This window comes from Rhinatrema bivittatum, chromosome 10 (genome assembly GCF_901001135.1).
Source record: "Rhinatrema bivittatum chromosome 10, aRhiBiv1.1, whole genome shotgun sequence".
NCBI lineage: Eukaryota > Metazoa > Chordata > Amphibia > Gymnophiona > Rhinatrematidae > Rhinatrema > Rhinatrema bivittatum.
In genome coordinates, this window is record NC_042624.1 from 23,584,006 (window position 1) to 23,599,123 (window position 15,118).

The following is a 15,118-nucleotide window of genomic DNA, read 5'->3' on the forward strand; positions in this document are numbered from 1 at the left end:
GAACCTTGGGGGCGTCCCCCTCGAGTAACATCACTACTTCCTGTTGCATCCGTCGGTCTTAGACGGCTTAGCCCGACATGCCTCACCTCTATTTCAGCCTTCTCCACCAGCCTCGGGAGAATGGCGTCTATAGCGTTTCCTTGCCACACCCTCCGGCTTCCCCGGAGTGGCTCTGGCGCGGCGTTCTGCCATGTTGACCTGAGGCCTCCTAGAGCACGCGCACGCGCACGCCTCTCGTCTTGTAGCAATGTTGGCGTGAACCTCGGGGGCGTCCCTCTCGAGTGATGTCACTGCTTCCTCCTTCATAAGGTTGCCCATTTGCTGACTCTCGCCGAGTTGGCAACAGATTGGATTCGCTCCGGTCTGAAGCTGCTCCTGTCTCGGAGCTTCTCCTAATTCTACCTGGAACTCTGAATTCTTCTCATTGTGTACTCATAATTCTCAGTCTCTCTCCACTACAGCACAGCCTCGCAGAGGATTCGCTGTTCCAGCGTTCTGTGGGAGACCTGCCCAGCCGGGCTCAACATCCACTACTCTCTACTGCCACCTCTGGTGGTTTCCAAAACTGTTTAATAAAAGATTCAAATCTGTGTTTGTGTGTCCAGAGTCTAGCCTGACACTGTGGTCCCTCATGGGACTGCCCCCCATGGGCGTGGTCATCTGGCATAGTGTCCAAGGATCAACCCAAACATCAATAACCATAACAAACTGCAACTTCTCCTCCACTCTCTCTGCCAGTCTCCTTAATAAACGGACCTCTTGAATTCCAGACTCTTGCCCTAGTGGACTCCGGGGCTGGAGGGAATTTTATACTGAGACATCTAGTGGAACATTTGCATATCCCCACTATGACTATGAAGCCTCCGCTTCTGTTATCCTCTATCCATGGGGAGCCCTTACCAGGTGAAGTAACAATACAAATGCAACCTGTCAGTTTAAGGACTGGAGCCCTTCATACAGAATCCATTTCCTTCTTCATTCTAGAAAAGGCTATGAACCCCTTAGTACTCGAGTTACCATGGCTACAAAAGCACATGCCTCAATTTAACTGGGCTACTCTGGAACTTTCACGTTGGGGCCCAGATTGTCATGGCAAATGTCTGAAGGAAGTTTCTCCATTACCCTTTATGCCTACGACTCCGTTGATGCCTGGGTTACCACCCCAATACACATCATTTCAAGATGTGTTCTCTAAAGAAGCCGCTGATATACTCCCCCCACACAGATCTTATGTCTGTGCAATCAATTTGAAAATGAATATTGAACCACTTAAGGGAAGAGTTTACCCCCTCTCAGTGGTGGAAAATAAAGCGATGTCTGAATACATCCAAGAAAATCTGCAAAAAGATTTCATAAGGCCATCCAAGTCTCCTTCAGGAGCAGGGTCTTTCTTTGTGGGGAAGAAGGACGAAGCCCTACGTCCATGCATTGATTATCGTGGTCTAAACGAGATCATGGTCAAAGACCGCTGTCCCTTACCAATCTCAGAGCTGTTTGACCTCCTACAGGGGGGCTAAGATCTTCTCCAAGCTGGATCTTAAAGGAGCATATAACCTTGTTCGTATTCGTTCAGGTGACGAATGGAAGACAGCTTTTAACACCAGGAACGGACACTGAGTATTTGGTGATGCCCTTTGGTTTATGCAAAATCCCAGCTGTCTTCCAAAACATGATGAACGACATCCTGCAGGACCTACTCTACCAATGTGCCATTGTCTATTTGGATGACATCCTGATCTTCTCTCAAGATCTGAATACCCACATTATGGATGTCAAGAGAGTGTTACAAAGACTGCAGGAGAACCGTCTATATGCTAAGCTGTCCAAATGCGAATTCCACAAGGAATCTGTACTGTTCCTAGGTTACATAGTGTATAACAAGGAGTTCCAGATGGACCCACAAAAGCTGGAGAGCATTCAGAAATGGTCCCAACCTACTGGTCTAAAGGTTCTCAGAAGGTTTCTGGGATTTACAAATTACTATAGAACCTTCATTAAGAATTACTCCTCACTGTGCCTTTAACAGCTCTGACAAAAAAGGGTGCCAATGTTGCCAATTGGTCTATAGAGGCTGTCACCGCTTTCCAAAAGCTGAAGGACGCTTTCTCCAGCAAGCCATGTCTCCATCACCCAGATCCTACACGCCCCTTTATTGTCGAGGTAGATGCCTCTGATGTTGGCGTAGGGGCTGTATTAAGTCAAACCAGTGACTTCAAGATCCTGCGGCCATGTTCCTTCTTCTCCAGACGATTCACACTGGCTGAGAGGAACTATGGAGTCGGAGATAAAGAATTGTTGGCGATAAAGATGGCGTTCGAAGAGTGGAGACCCTGGCTCGAGGGTGCTCAACACCAGATTACGGTTTTTACTGACCATAAAAACCTAGAATACCTTCGTCACGCCCAGCGCCTCAACCGTAGACAAGCGAGGTGGTCCCTGTTCTTTAACAGGTTTGATTTAATCTTAAAGTACAGACCTGGAAATAAAAACGTCAGAGCGAATGCCCTATCTCGCTTCTTCTTATCTGAAGATGTGCCTGACACTCCGCAACACATCATTGAACATGAGAGAGTAATTCTATCAGCTACTCACCCAGTACCTGCGGGCAAAATGATTGCGCCTATCAACCTCTGGAAGAAAGTACTAGCATGGGCTCATGACTCTAAACTGGCTGGACATCCCGGTCAACAGAAAACCCTGGCAAAGCTGCAAAAATTCTACTGGTGGCCGTCTATGAGAGAAGACGCCTTCGCTTATGTAGCGGCCTGTACCAACTGTGCCAGACAAAAACCTCCACCCGGATGTCCTTGGGGTCAGCTACAACCTTTACCCATACCGGATGAGCCCTGGACTCACATAGTCATGGACTTTGTGGTGGACTTACCCCTTTCCGGGGACAACAACACTATCTGGGTAATGGTGGACAGATTCTCAAAGATGGCTCACTTTGTGGCGCTTCCTGGCTTACCATCTGCCAGTGAATTTGCAAAGCTTTTCATCAGCCACATATTCCGCCTGCATGGAATACTGAAGCACATCGTCTCAGACAGAGGCATACAATTCACAGCCAAATTCTGGAAGGCTCTTTGCAAGAAGTTTGATATCACTCTCGACTTCACTTCATCTTACCATCTGCAATCCAACGGCCAAACTGAGAGGATGAACCATATCCTCAAACAGTTCCTCAGAGCCTACTTCTCTTCACGCCAGAATGACTGGGCTGAACTTCTACCGTGGGCCGAGTTTTCCATCAACTCTCATCCAGCAACATCTATTGGATCAACACCATTCGAAGTGGTATATGGACAACTACCTTCACCACCTTTTCCACTTCCACTTTCAGTGTCGTCCCCGGCAGCACAAGCCACTGCCGATGAGATTCAACAACTTTGGAAGAAGATAAAGGAGATGCTCATCAAAGCTGGAGTCTGAGCAAAACGAGACTATGACATTCATCATGGCAAGGCTCCTGAACTCAAGCCTGGTGATAAGGTCTGGTTGTCAACAAAGCACCTTAGATTGAAGTTGCCATCTGCTCGCTTCGCTCCACGCTATGTTGGACCATTCCCCATCCTCCAACGTCTGGGCAATCTCTCCTACAGTCTCAAACTTCCTCCAGCTATGAAGATCCATAACACGTTTCACGTCTCATTACTAAAACCACTCATTCTCAACAAATTCAGCACCAAGACACCAGATCTCCCTCCTGTTGACGCAGACAAAGACATTGAGTACAAAGTAGATGCTATACTTGATGTAAGGAAGAGAGGCAGAGTATGGGATTACTTCCTGTCATGGGAGGGCTATGGACCAGAAAGTAACTCGTGGGAACCTATGTCTAACAGTCTGGACAAAGAGATGCTGAACCAGTATCATCGTTCACATCCTCGGAAACCAAGACCAGGTAGGGTGTCTGGAGGAGGTCCTTTGAAGGGGGGTACTGTTTTGTCCGACGGTCTCAGACGGCTTCGCCCAACATGCCTCACCTCTATTTCAGCCTTCTCCACCAGCCTCGGGAGAATGCCATCCGTAGCGACTCCTTGCCATACCCTCCAGTGTCCCTGGAGCGGCTTTGGCGCAGCGTCCCGCCATGTTGACCTGAGGCCTCCTAGGGCACGCGTGCGCGCACGCCTCACATCTTATAGCAGTGTTGGCGCGAACCTCGGGGGCATCCCCCTCGAGTGACATCACTGCTTCCAACTACAAAAGGTTGCCCATTTGCTGACTCTCGCCGAGTTAGCAATGGATTGGATTTGTTCCAATCTGAAGCTGCTCTGCCGCTTCTGCTGCTGCTGGAAGCTATCTTCACCCTCCAGGGTTCTACTAACTTGGGTACCCTCTCCTCGGGGGCCCTTTGCTTATTTCCAGGTGCCTATCCTGAATCCAGGTACTCGCTCCTCGAGGGCCTGTGTGTCTATCCTGGTGCCTGCTACCAATTCTTCTACTTGCTGGAACACTATCTATCAGCTACAGAGAGTGAGTACTACTTCTCCCAGTCTGTTCAACTACAGCTCCTCGTTGTCTATCTGCATTAGGCCCTACACCACCATTGTGGGACTCCTCTGCTGAGGATCACAGACTGTTGCTACCTATTCTCTCTCTACTGCTTATTGGGAACTCTACTCAGCTACAAGGGAGTGTAGCTGCAAGTCTGTCTCTCCTACAGGGCCTCACTGGATATCTGCATCGGGGCCTTATACCACCATTGTGGGACGGGTCTCCTACGCTGAGGATCACAGACTGTTGCTATCTAATCCACTCTCTACTGCCACATCTGGTGAACCATACAAGCTGCATAATAAAGATATATTCTCTGTGTTTGTGCATCTGAGTCTAGCCAGGTGCTATAGTTCCCTATGGGGCTCCTCCCCGTAAGAGTCACTATCACTGTTGCCCCTAAGAATCCACCAATCACCTCAATATCATAACAAGGGGTCCTCAGCATTATTGTAAAATCCTAACTTTGGTCATCTCCTAAGACACCTAGCCCGTCCTGATCCTTTGATGGTAGAGATACGGATGGGGTATCCTGTTCCTATTCTTCTTTCTTTAAAGATTCTTTTATCCTTATTCTCTGATCTTTCTGGGGAACTTCTCTTGGGGAGAAGTCAGTGGGATCAGGCAAGTTCTCCGCTCTGAAATCCCAGTGGGGAAGCGGGATACAAAAAACCTCCCCCACTCTTCTTAAATCCATAAAATACTTTAAAGCTTAAACTGGATATCTCTTGTGTCTTCATTGTGCCTCACAGCAGGATCCATCACTGGTGATGCAATACAATGCACTCAGCCAAGTGCACTGTATAACTCAGTTGAAAACCGACGCCGATAAACTCAGCGTCGGTTTTCCTAACCGGCGGAGGGCCGAAGCATTTGGGTTCTCCTTAGCAAGGAGGCGTTAGGAGCACGCAAGTGACCCTAGCACCTTCTTGTAACGCGACCCCCTAATTTAAATATTGCATGGCGTGTTACGAGTTCAGAAGGTGAACCCCTGTTCCGAGGTAGGGTGGTACTATCCAAACGGACAGAGAACCCGTTAGGATTCTACCGTCGGAGGGCAAGGCTCAATGAGATGAGTGATGAAAGAAGACTGCACCCTGGAAGCTCATGATCCCCCCAGGAGGAGCCTGTAGGGATCTGGCCGCTGGGACTTACAGAATTCCCTGAAGACTACTGAAGGTCTGGATGCAGGCGTCTCCTGCAGGTCGTGGATTCCAGACGGCTGGCGCCTCCAGCTGGTCATAGGGAGTCCGGGAGTAGAAGTCGAAGAAGAATCCAAAAGCCGGTCCAGGGGTCTAAGTCCAGAGAGCGGTCCAAAGCCAGTCCTGGAACAGACGGGAGAAAGGTCCGAAGCCAGTCCAGGAACAACACAGGAGAAGGGTCCGAAGCCAATCCAAAGTCAACGCCAAGCACTCACCACAGCTGGTCTGAAGGTCAGGAGCCACAGAATCAATCCAGCGAGGAGGGAGGAGCAGCAGCGGGACAAAGAACCAAACGAGAACAGGAAACCAGGCACAAACCTCAATACCAAGGCAAGGTCTGAGGAGCAGACCTTGCCTTAAAATACCTGAACCTGAGGGAGGAGTTTCAGAAGGGAGCCACGACACTTCCTGTCGTGGCCCCTTTAAATCCTATCTTCAGCCGCGCACGTGGGTCTAAGGCAGCCAAGAAGGGGGCAGAGTCCGAGCAGCAAGCAGAGCCCTGCGGTCAGCCAGGCAGCGGCCATGGCCGCGAGGAGAACGCTGGCGGAGGCTCCCTGCCCCTGCAGGAGCCTCCTAAGCAACCTGACGCCGCAGGTGAGTGTTTGGTCCTGGCCGCAGATCGCCGCAGCCAGCGACCATGACAGTCGGCCCCGGTCGCGGCTTTCCGCGGCCGGTGGCCATAAGATGGCATGCCCCTTGGGGGCACCTGGGGGCGCTTTAAGAAAGTGGGTGCTGACTGTTCAGCGCCCGCTTTCTGTGCCAAAGTATTGCATCGGCCCCCTAGGGTTTAGAGTAAGCTCTCAGGGCTTTGATCCCCTGATGAGAGCCCTTTTGCCTCTAAAGGGTATCAGGCTTAAAAGTCTCTCTCTCTGTAAATTATAAGAAGGACCCTCAGGCAGGGAGGGCACTGGGAGGAATCAATAAACTCCTTTATTCTGTTTCCTCAAACTGAACCCCACTTGTTCTAAAATGGCCGGGCTAAATAATCTTTAGGCATCCAATCCAGACTCTCCAGGTGGAAGGGTCTGAGGGGTATGGTTGGCTCCCTAAGGGTTAATCTATATAGGCACAGTGACATCTGGTGAGCAGACAGGGAAGGGCTGCCACATTTACTGAGCTAGAAACTGAAAACTGCTTTTAAATACAGGTGCTCCCCCTGCCATTAGGGAACTGTCCTGGTGAAGCGCGTGCTGGCAGCCGGCCAGCGCGCTCAACTTACTATTGCGCCAGAAAGCAGTTAAGTATAAAAAAGAAATGAGCTGAAGGGGTTTGAGGGGTCGGGGAGGATAGGGGAAAAGGGAGGCAGGCTAGATAGGGGTTTTAGGAAAGGCCCAGTCTGTCACCACGGGCTTATCCTAAAATCTCCCCCCCTTTTTGCACGAGACTCGGCACTTGTGCACCCATGCGTGTGCTGATATAAAACTGGACACGCATGAGCGCAAGGGTAGCCGATTTTATAACATGCGCGCGTCGGCGCATGCATGTTATAAAATCGGTGCGTCGATGTGCGAGCGCGGGTATGAATATTCACCTTTTAGGTTCTATCAAACCTTTCATCGCAGGCAAATCAATAAGCTTTCACCGGAGCCTCTGCAGGGCCTCCTTACACTTTTGTACAGTATTGTCCTATCTTTTTTCCCAAGGTAAAAATCATTAATCCATTTAGTTCATTTTTTTTACATTTATATTTCTCATTAAAGATTCAAAGTGCGTCCCATTCCTATTGATTGTTCTTGGGTTTCCTCACTATCTTCCCAGTACTCAGGAGGTGCCAGCTCTTTCCTCTAGATGAGTTCTTACACAGAGGTAGGATCACCTCTCTTTCCCTACTTATCAGTCCTTTCATGCATACTAGATTACTCCATGTCTTTGCAGTAGCTGCTCGATTCTAATTTTAATATATTCTGGCTCCCTAAGTCTTTGCCCACATGCTTCTTTCTATTAATTTCTCTCCCTACTGCTTTCTCATTTTACTCTTCAAGTGTATGTATGACCTTGTCACTCTCTACACTGCATCACAGTGACCAGTTCCCAAAACTCCAGATCTCTGCAGTTGCTGCCATCGAATATTTGCTGTACAATATTTGTAAAAATAACATGAGCACATTTACCAAAATGCATTGGATGGGGAGATGAATGAGCAGAGCTGTGCAATAAATGCAATGCTGTGGCTTTAGTCATTTTATCATGTTAATCATGCGAGACGCTTCCTGAGACCATCCCTTCAATGACATGCTGGAAGGGGCTCTGGGCAGCTTCTAGGAATACATTGTTAAATTTTATGAAAATGGAGCACAGCTGGTGAGAGCCCTAAATTAAAAAAAAAATAATAATAATAATTACAGTGCATCGCTGCACCACTGTATTTAGGGAAGGTTCGTAACCTTACCAAGTACTGCTGTCTATTACAATTATAGCATAGATCAAGTCTTTAGAAAGACTGGAGAATGGTATTTACTACTCTAGGGTGGAAATCAGGAGCTAGAGTAAAACCGAACAGCTGACTTTAGAACACAAATACAGCAGGCAGCAGACAAGGTATAGCACCAGGACTGAATACGTCCTGGTATAATCTGAAATACACCAGACAAACTCACCTGAACATAGAGCTCCCGGAGTTCATACTGAAATTTCTTTGGATCAGTGGTGATAGTTACAGGACCAATCTCTGTGGAGGAAAATACAAATATGAGAAATCACTGCATTCAAAACAAATTTTAAACCAAAATTATAACCAAATAATTATCTATTTTCCCATCTTGGTTTTCTATTATACTGTTTGAAGGACTCATAGCATAAGCCCGGTACTGCTGTTGTCAGCGCACAAAACTGAAAAGCTGTAAACCCCGTCAGAAATCTCATCACCAACATGTATGCATTATTAATTCCCTTCCAGCCCTTTGACCCCATGTCATCCCAGTGATAGATTTAGTGTTTGTGCCATCCCAAAACACTATTGGTCAGTGCTGTAGCTAGCCCATGGCCAATAGTTCTACCCCTTGTATTTGATTATTATTTGCTATAACCTTATAACAATGTTGCTCCTTTCATAATGACTGCGCACTGAAATGGACTCAAGACATGTCTATGGGACAATCATATGTTGGGCTTATACATCGCTAAACTAATCAAACAATTAAATTATCGCCACGCCCTTTGTTTGCTTAATCACCAGTCCTGTCCCATTTCAAAATTGTTTGCAATATTTTTTTAGCACATTTTTTTATATATATGCTTTATATTGTCAGGCGACCCTGGATGAAGATGATACTGCCACACACTGGCCTCATGTGCCCTAGGACAAGCCCATGATGCACCCTACATGGAATACTGTGTACAGTATTGGGGCCCGCATCTGAAGTTGGTCCAGAGGGGGCTACTAAAATGGTCAGTGGTCTTTTGTTCTATAGCACAAGAGGAAAGACTTATAGATCTAAACATGTACAGCCTACAGGAAAAGTGGGATAGAGGACGTATAATAGAGACATTTAAATACCTCTGTTTCCATGCTCAAGGGGCAGGCCTATTTCAAAGGAAGAAAGATTCTGGAAGAAGAGGTCATGGGATGAGAGTAAAAGGGAATAGACTCAGGAGTAATCTAAGGAAATATTTATTTACAGAGAGGATAGTGGATACATGGAACAGCCTTCCTATGGATATAAGGACAGTATCTGATATTTTAAAAAGCATGCGATAAACACAGAGGATCGCAGAGAGTGGTAAGGATTGAAAAGCTGAATAGTTGGTGTGGATGGGAAGACTAGAGAGGCTATATGGTCTGTTTCTACTATCACATTTCTATGATTCTATGTTAAAATTTTGATAGTTGAGTGTACAAGGAACTTTGTAAACTAAGAACATAAGATGTGGTTTCCTGGGTCAAATCAAAGGTCCACTGAGGCCAACATCCTCTTTCCCACATTGGCCAATCCAGGTCATTAGGAAGAAGCCTGCAGAACTGAAAAGAGTAGATCCAGTTCCTCCTTGCTCTCTTTCAGGGATAAGCGGTAGCCTTCCCCATGTCCACCCAGCTAGCAATTGTTTATGGACTTTTCTTTCAGGAGCTTGTCCAGTTATGTCATGTGCGCACCCTGCAGCAACAACCAATTCCACGGGTCACTTGCATGTTGAGTGAAAAAATACATTTCCCAATTTGTTTTTAATCTGCTACCTGCTAGATGCATTGAGTGGCCCTATTCCTAGTATGGTTTGAAAAAGTAAAGGTGCAGCCAAAATCATTTTGTTATATTATTCATTTTGGGGTAGATTTAAAAAAAAAAAAAAATACGCGCGCGCACATGGACGCGTGATTTTATAACATGCGCAAGCCGGCGCACATGTTATAAAATCGGTGGGCTACTCGCACATGCGCACCGGATTTTGTAATCTGCACGCACATGTGCACACGGCGCGGACAAGGGGGGTAGATTTTAGCAAGGTTCGCACAGTGACACATCAGAGGTTTCCCCAGTTCCCTCCCCCTACCCTAGCCTCCCTTCCCCTTCCCCTCTCCTCCCCACCCCCTAAACCTAATCTGCTGTACCTTTTTTTTGTTCTTTAAGTTGCTGCTCCCTAGCACAGCAGGAAATGGTCGATGTACCAGTGCCTCCAGCCCCACCCCTCGCCACCTCCTTTTCAGGCCCCAGCACTTACTCGCGTACCGGGGTTTTCAAATTTATTTATTTATTTATTTAAATTCTTTTACTATACCAATGCTCAAGACCAGGTCTTATTGTACCGGTTTACAATAAACTAGGGGGTAAACCAGTTAACAATGAAATCAAAAAAATTTACCCTTTTGTTTTTATTTAATTTTGTTTCATTTTAGTGTACACTAAACCAATGAGTATGCACTAATCAAAATGAAAGAAAGAAACTCTTATCCTTAGTAAATAACCGGCCATTATTTACCTCTTCTATACCATTCATTATTTTATAAACCCCTATCCCCTCTCAGTTGTCTCTCTCCAAGCTGAAGAGCCCTAACCTGTTCAGCCTTTTTTCGTAAAGAAGCTATTCCATTCCTTTTATCATTTTTGTTGCCTTCTTCTGTACCTTTTCTAGTTCTACTATGTCTTTCTTGAAATGAGGTGACCAGAACTGTACACAATACTAGAATGCTAGAAATTATTAGGAAAGGAATGCAGAAGAAAACTGAGAATAACGTAACGTTATCTCGCCCTAGCTTGATGGTACCCTGTTATAGAGTCCATCAAGCTAGGGCGAGAGATCATTGTAGGAATCTCATCTTTGTGAGACTTTCCTCACTCCAAATGACGTCAAATCTTCACCAAGGTCTACTGTGCTGTTCGTACGTCTGCCTGTGCATGTATAACTGGCCCCTAAACCCTAAACCACAACCAACACCTCACCTTGAACTATTGATTGAATACTATGAGGGCCTTATAAGTAGTCTCTCTCTCTCTCTCTTTCTTTCTCTTTCTAAAATTACCATAAACATGCCCTTTTTTCTACACAGGCGTTATTATAGCATTTTCAGGAATCTAGGGGATAGATCCCAGCTTGTGTACCTATAGTTTGTATTATTTTTCCCTATGTGCATCACTTGCACTTAAGACTGACCTTAGAGTGAGGGGTCCAGTGTGACACAACTGCAACAGGGTGCGGGAATGCTGAAATTATGGGGTTGCGGAGGGGCTACCATGTTGTTTTAAGGCCATTGGATCTCACCTCTATTCACTCCCTCCCACAAGAATAGCCCTGCTTGCATTTGTCCACCTTATATTTCATCTGCCATTTAGATGCTCAAGTTTCCCAGTCTCACTAGGTTCTTCCGCAGGTCCTCACAGTCTGCTTGTGTTTTAACTACTTTGAATATTTCTGTGTCCTCTGCAAATCTGATCCCCTCATTCACTGCATCCTTTTCCAGATTATTAATGAATAAGTTAAACACTGGTCCAAGAATAGATCCCTGGAGCATTCCACTATTTATCTTTTTTCATTCATGCAATTGACCATGTATTTTTCCTTTTTTTTCTCTCTCTCTCTATCTTTCAACAATAACACTTCATTTCCTATCCCAGGACTTTATAGTTTTCTGCGAAGTCTCTCATGAGGGACTTTATCAGATGCAGATATGGCTCACCTTTATCCACATGTTTATTCATCCCTTCAGAGAAATCTAAGTTGGTTAGTAAAGGGAATCCCTGCTGGTTCTTACCCAAAATGCTAAGAGGAACATACTGGTAAGGGAAGGTCCTTGGGAGTTTATTGAAAATTAGGCATGACAGACCAGTCCATCACTTAAAGCCTAGGTCAGCAGTAGGAATTGGATGAGAATTTTTTCTGAAAGCGAACCAGGGAAGCAACCAAGGGGACTAGAGTCTGTTTTCCTGTAAGATTGGTAAAGGGAGGAGAAAGGGGATTCCAGTGTACAGGACTGCTTCTTGCAAGCCTGCCATCAGTGAGTAATCAAGAGAGAGAAAAGAAGGGGATTCTGCAATTATTCTCAATGGAGCTGAAGAGAGACAGTGGGGTAGACCCGGGAATCTTATTGTTGCTGTATCTGCATTTGTGTCATTTTGGAATTCAAGAAACAGTTTCTGTTTTTATTTTTTTTTCTAATAATCTGAGGAATTTATTTTTCTTCAGTAAAAAGCTATTTTCTGTTTCGACCATAACTTTTGGTGTGTGGACATTTTCTTTTTAGGAATAGCCCTCTTTAGAGACCTATAGGTTTTATCCTCTCCCAAACATGAACCTGTGTCCCCAGCACTGGAAAAAAGGATATCAGGTTGAGCCAGGACTGAAGTGTGAACCCCTTGTAAAAACGGGAAGATATTACACCACAATTTAAGATTGTAGTCCAAATACCAGCAGCTTGCTTAATCTTTAGTAGCTTTAACCTAGATAGAAATGGTCAGACATATTTTCTAGGGATGTGAATCGTTTTAGGACGATTAAAATTATCGTCCGATAATTTTAATATCGTCTTAAACCGTTATGGAACACAATACAATAGAGATTCTAACGATTTATCGTTATAAATTGTTAGAATCGTGAGCCGGCACACTAAAACCCCCTAAAACCCACCCCCGACCCTTTAAATTAAATCCCCCACCCTCCCGAACCCCCCCCAAATGACTTAAATAACCTGCGGGTCCAGCGGCGGTCCGGAACGGCAGCGGTCCGGAACGGGCTCCTGCTCCTGAATCTTGTTGTCTTCAGCCGGCGCCATTTTCCAAAATGGCGCCGAAAAATGGCGGCGGCCATAGACGAACACGATTGGACGGCAGGAGGTCCTTCCGGACCCCCGCTGGACTTTTGGCAAGTCTCGTGGGGGTCAGGAGGCCCCCCACAAGCTGGCCAAAAGTTCCTGGAGGTCCAGCGGGGGTCAGGGAGCGATTTCCCGCCGCGAATCGTTTTCGTACGGAAAATGGCGCCGGCAGGAGATCGACTGCAGGAGGTTGTTCAGCGAGGCGCCGGAACCCTCGCTGAACGACCTCCTGCAGTCGATCTCCTGCCGGCGCCATTTTCCGTACGAAAACGATTCGCGGCGGGAAATCGCTCCCTGACCCCCGCTGGACCTCCAGGAACTTTTGGCCAGCTTGTGGGGGGCCTCCTGACCCCCACGAGACTTGCCAAAAGTCCAGCGGGGGTCCGGAAGGACCTCCTGCCGTCCAATCGTGTTCGTCTATGGCCGCCGCCATTTTTCGGCGCCATTTTGGAAAATGGCGCCGGCTGAAGACAACAAGATTCAGGAGCAGGAGCCCGTTCCGGACCGCTGCCGTTCCGGACCGCCGCTGGACCCGCAGGTTATTTAAGTCATTTGGGGGGGGTTCGGGAGGGTGGGGGATTTAATTTAAAGGGTCGGGGGTGGGTTTTAGGGGGTTTTAATGTGCCGGTTTTGCGATTTTTTTATTTTTAGATTTTTCACGATTTTTCACGATTTTTCACGATATTTTACCCCCCCAAACGGCAACAATACGATTCCCTCCCCCTCCCAGCCGAAATCGATCGTTAAGACGATCGAGGACACGATTCACATCCCTCAAAAAGACTGAGCTCTGCCATTTTTTTGCAAGAAAAATTTCTTATGTCCTGGTTACATCTCTCCATCTGTCTGTCTCTCCTGACTGTGATCCCCCTTCATTGCAGTACTCCAAGCTGTGTTGCCAAAAGTCCCTGGTGGTCCAGGGGGCCCCTGGCGCGATCTCCTGCACTCGGGCTGTCAGCTGCTGGTATTCAAAATGGCACCGATAGCCTTTCCTTTATCCATGATCTAATAGGGATGTGCAGCAGGGATGGATTCGTCCCATTTGGTATTCGTCGGGACCCAAATCTGTTGCATCCATTCTCGGGGGACCCCGATCCGTTCATTAGTTACATATCTATTCGTTTCCTCCAAAAAAAACCCATCCTAACCCTTTAAATTTAATTTACTACAACCCCCCCCCCCCCCCACCCTCCTGATCCACCCAAGACTTGCCAAAAGTCCCTGGTGGTCCAGCTGGGATCCTGGAGTGATCTCCTGCACTCGGGCTGTCGGCTGCCGGTATTCAAAATGGCACTGTTAGCCTTTGCCCTTACTAAGTCACAGGGGCTACCGGTGCCATTGTTCGTCCATTGCTTCTACCATGTGACAGGGGCCGACCAATGGCACCGGTAGCCCCTGTGACATAGTAAGGGCAAAGGCTATCGGTGCCATTTTGAATACCAGCAGCCGACAGCCCGAGTGCAGGAGATCGCGCCAGGGGCCCCCTGGACCACCAGGGACTTTTGGCAAGTCTTGGGGGGGGGGGTCAGGAGGGTGGGGGTTTATTCGTTAGTGATACGTTGTATTCGTGGGGGTTCACCATACGTTTCGTGACCCCCACAAATACAACAAATATGGCATATACATTGCAGATTGCCAATACATTGCAAACAAATGCACACCCCTATGATCTAACCTTACACAGGAGATGCCCCAATCTACTGTGAAAAGGTGCCAGACTCTTAAAGGAAACTCTCAAAAATTTGCTTGAGAGTCCAAACCAGCTTAAAGGCTGGATAGATGAGTTAGTGAAGCTTGGCTCCTAAATGGGAACCCTTCTTTTCTTATTTCCCATAAATTAGGAAAAATTAAAGCAGGTGACAGGGAGCAACCTGTTAACTCAAGTTCCAAACTAAAAATCTATGAGGATAGCAGGTTCGTTGGGATGATAAACAGCTAGGACACCATCTGTAATTTCCACATGGGGGAGCAAAACCCAAACCTCTCAATTATTTCTGCACAGAATCTCCCCAGATTAATGGTATACTCCTTTAGTAAGGGGAAACCTAAGCGCCTCAGGTTCACTCTGTCAGGTAGTGACAGGGGGGAATCATTAACAAGGAGTACCCTTATAGGTCACTCTTTCTCTGCAGGACCCCATGTCATATAAGGGTAACATATAATTGCTCCAAGGAGTTAATGT

The 15,118-nt window shown here is 46.8% G+C and overlaps 1 protein-coding gene across 1 annotated transcript in view; it reads right to left on the minus strand.

Moving 5' to 3' along the window:
- Positions 1-15,118, minus strand: part of HMCN1 (hemicentin 1) — a 688,208-nt gene that overhangs the window by 535,551 nt on the left and 137,539 nt on the right. Inside the window, 1 exon segment of the mRNA XM_029617466.1 lies at positions 8,297-8,367. Within this exon segment, the coding sequence (XP_029473326.1) occupies positions 8,297-8,367 (71 nt within the window).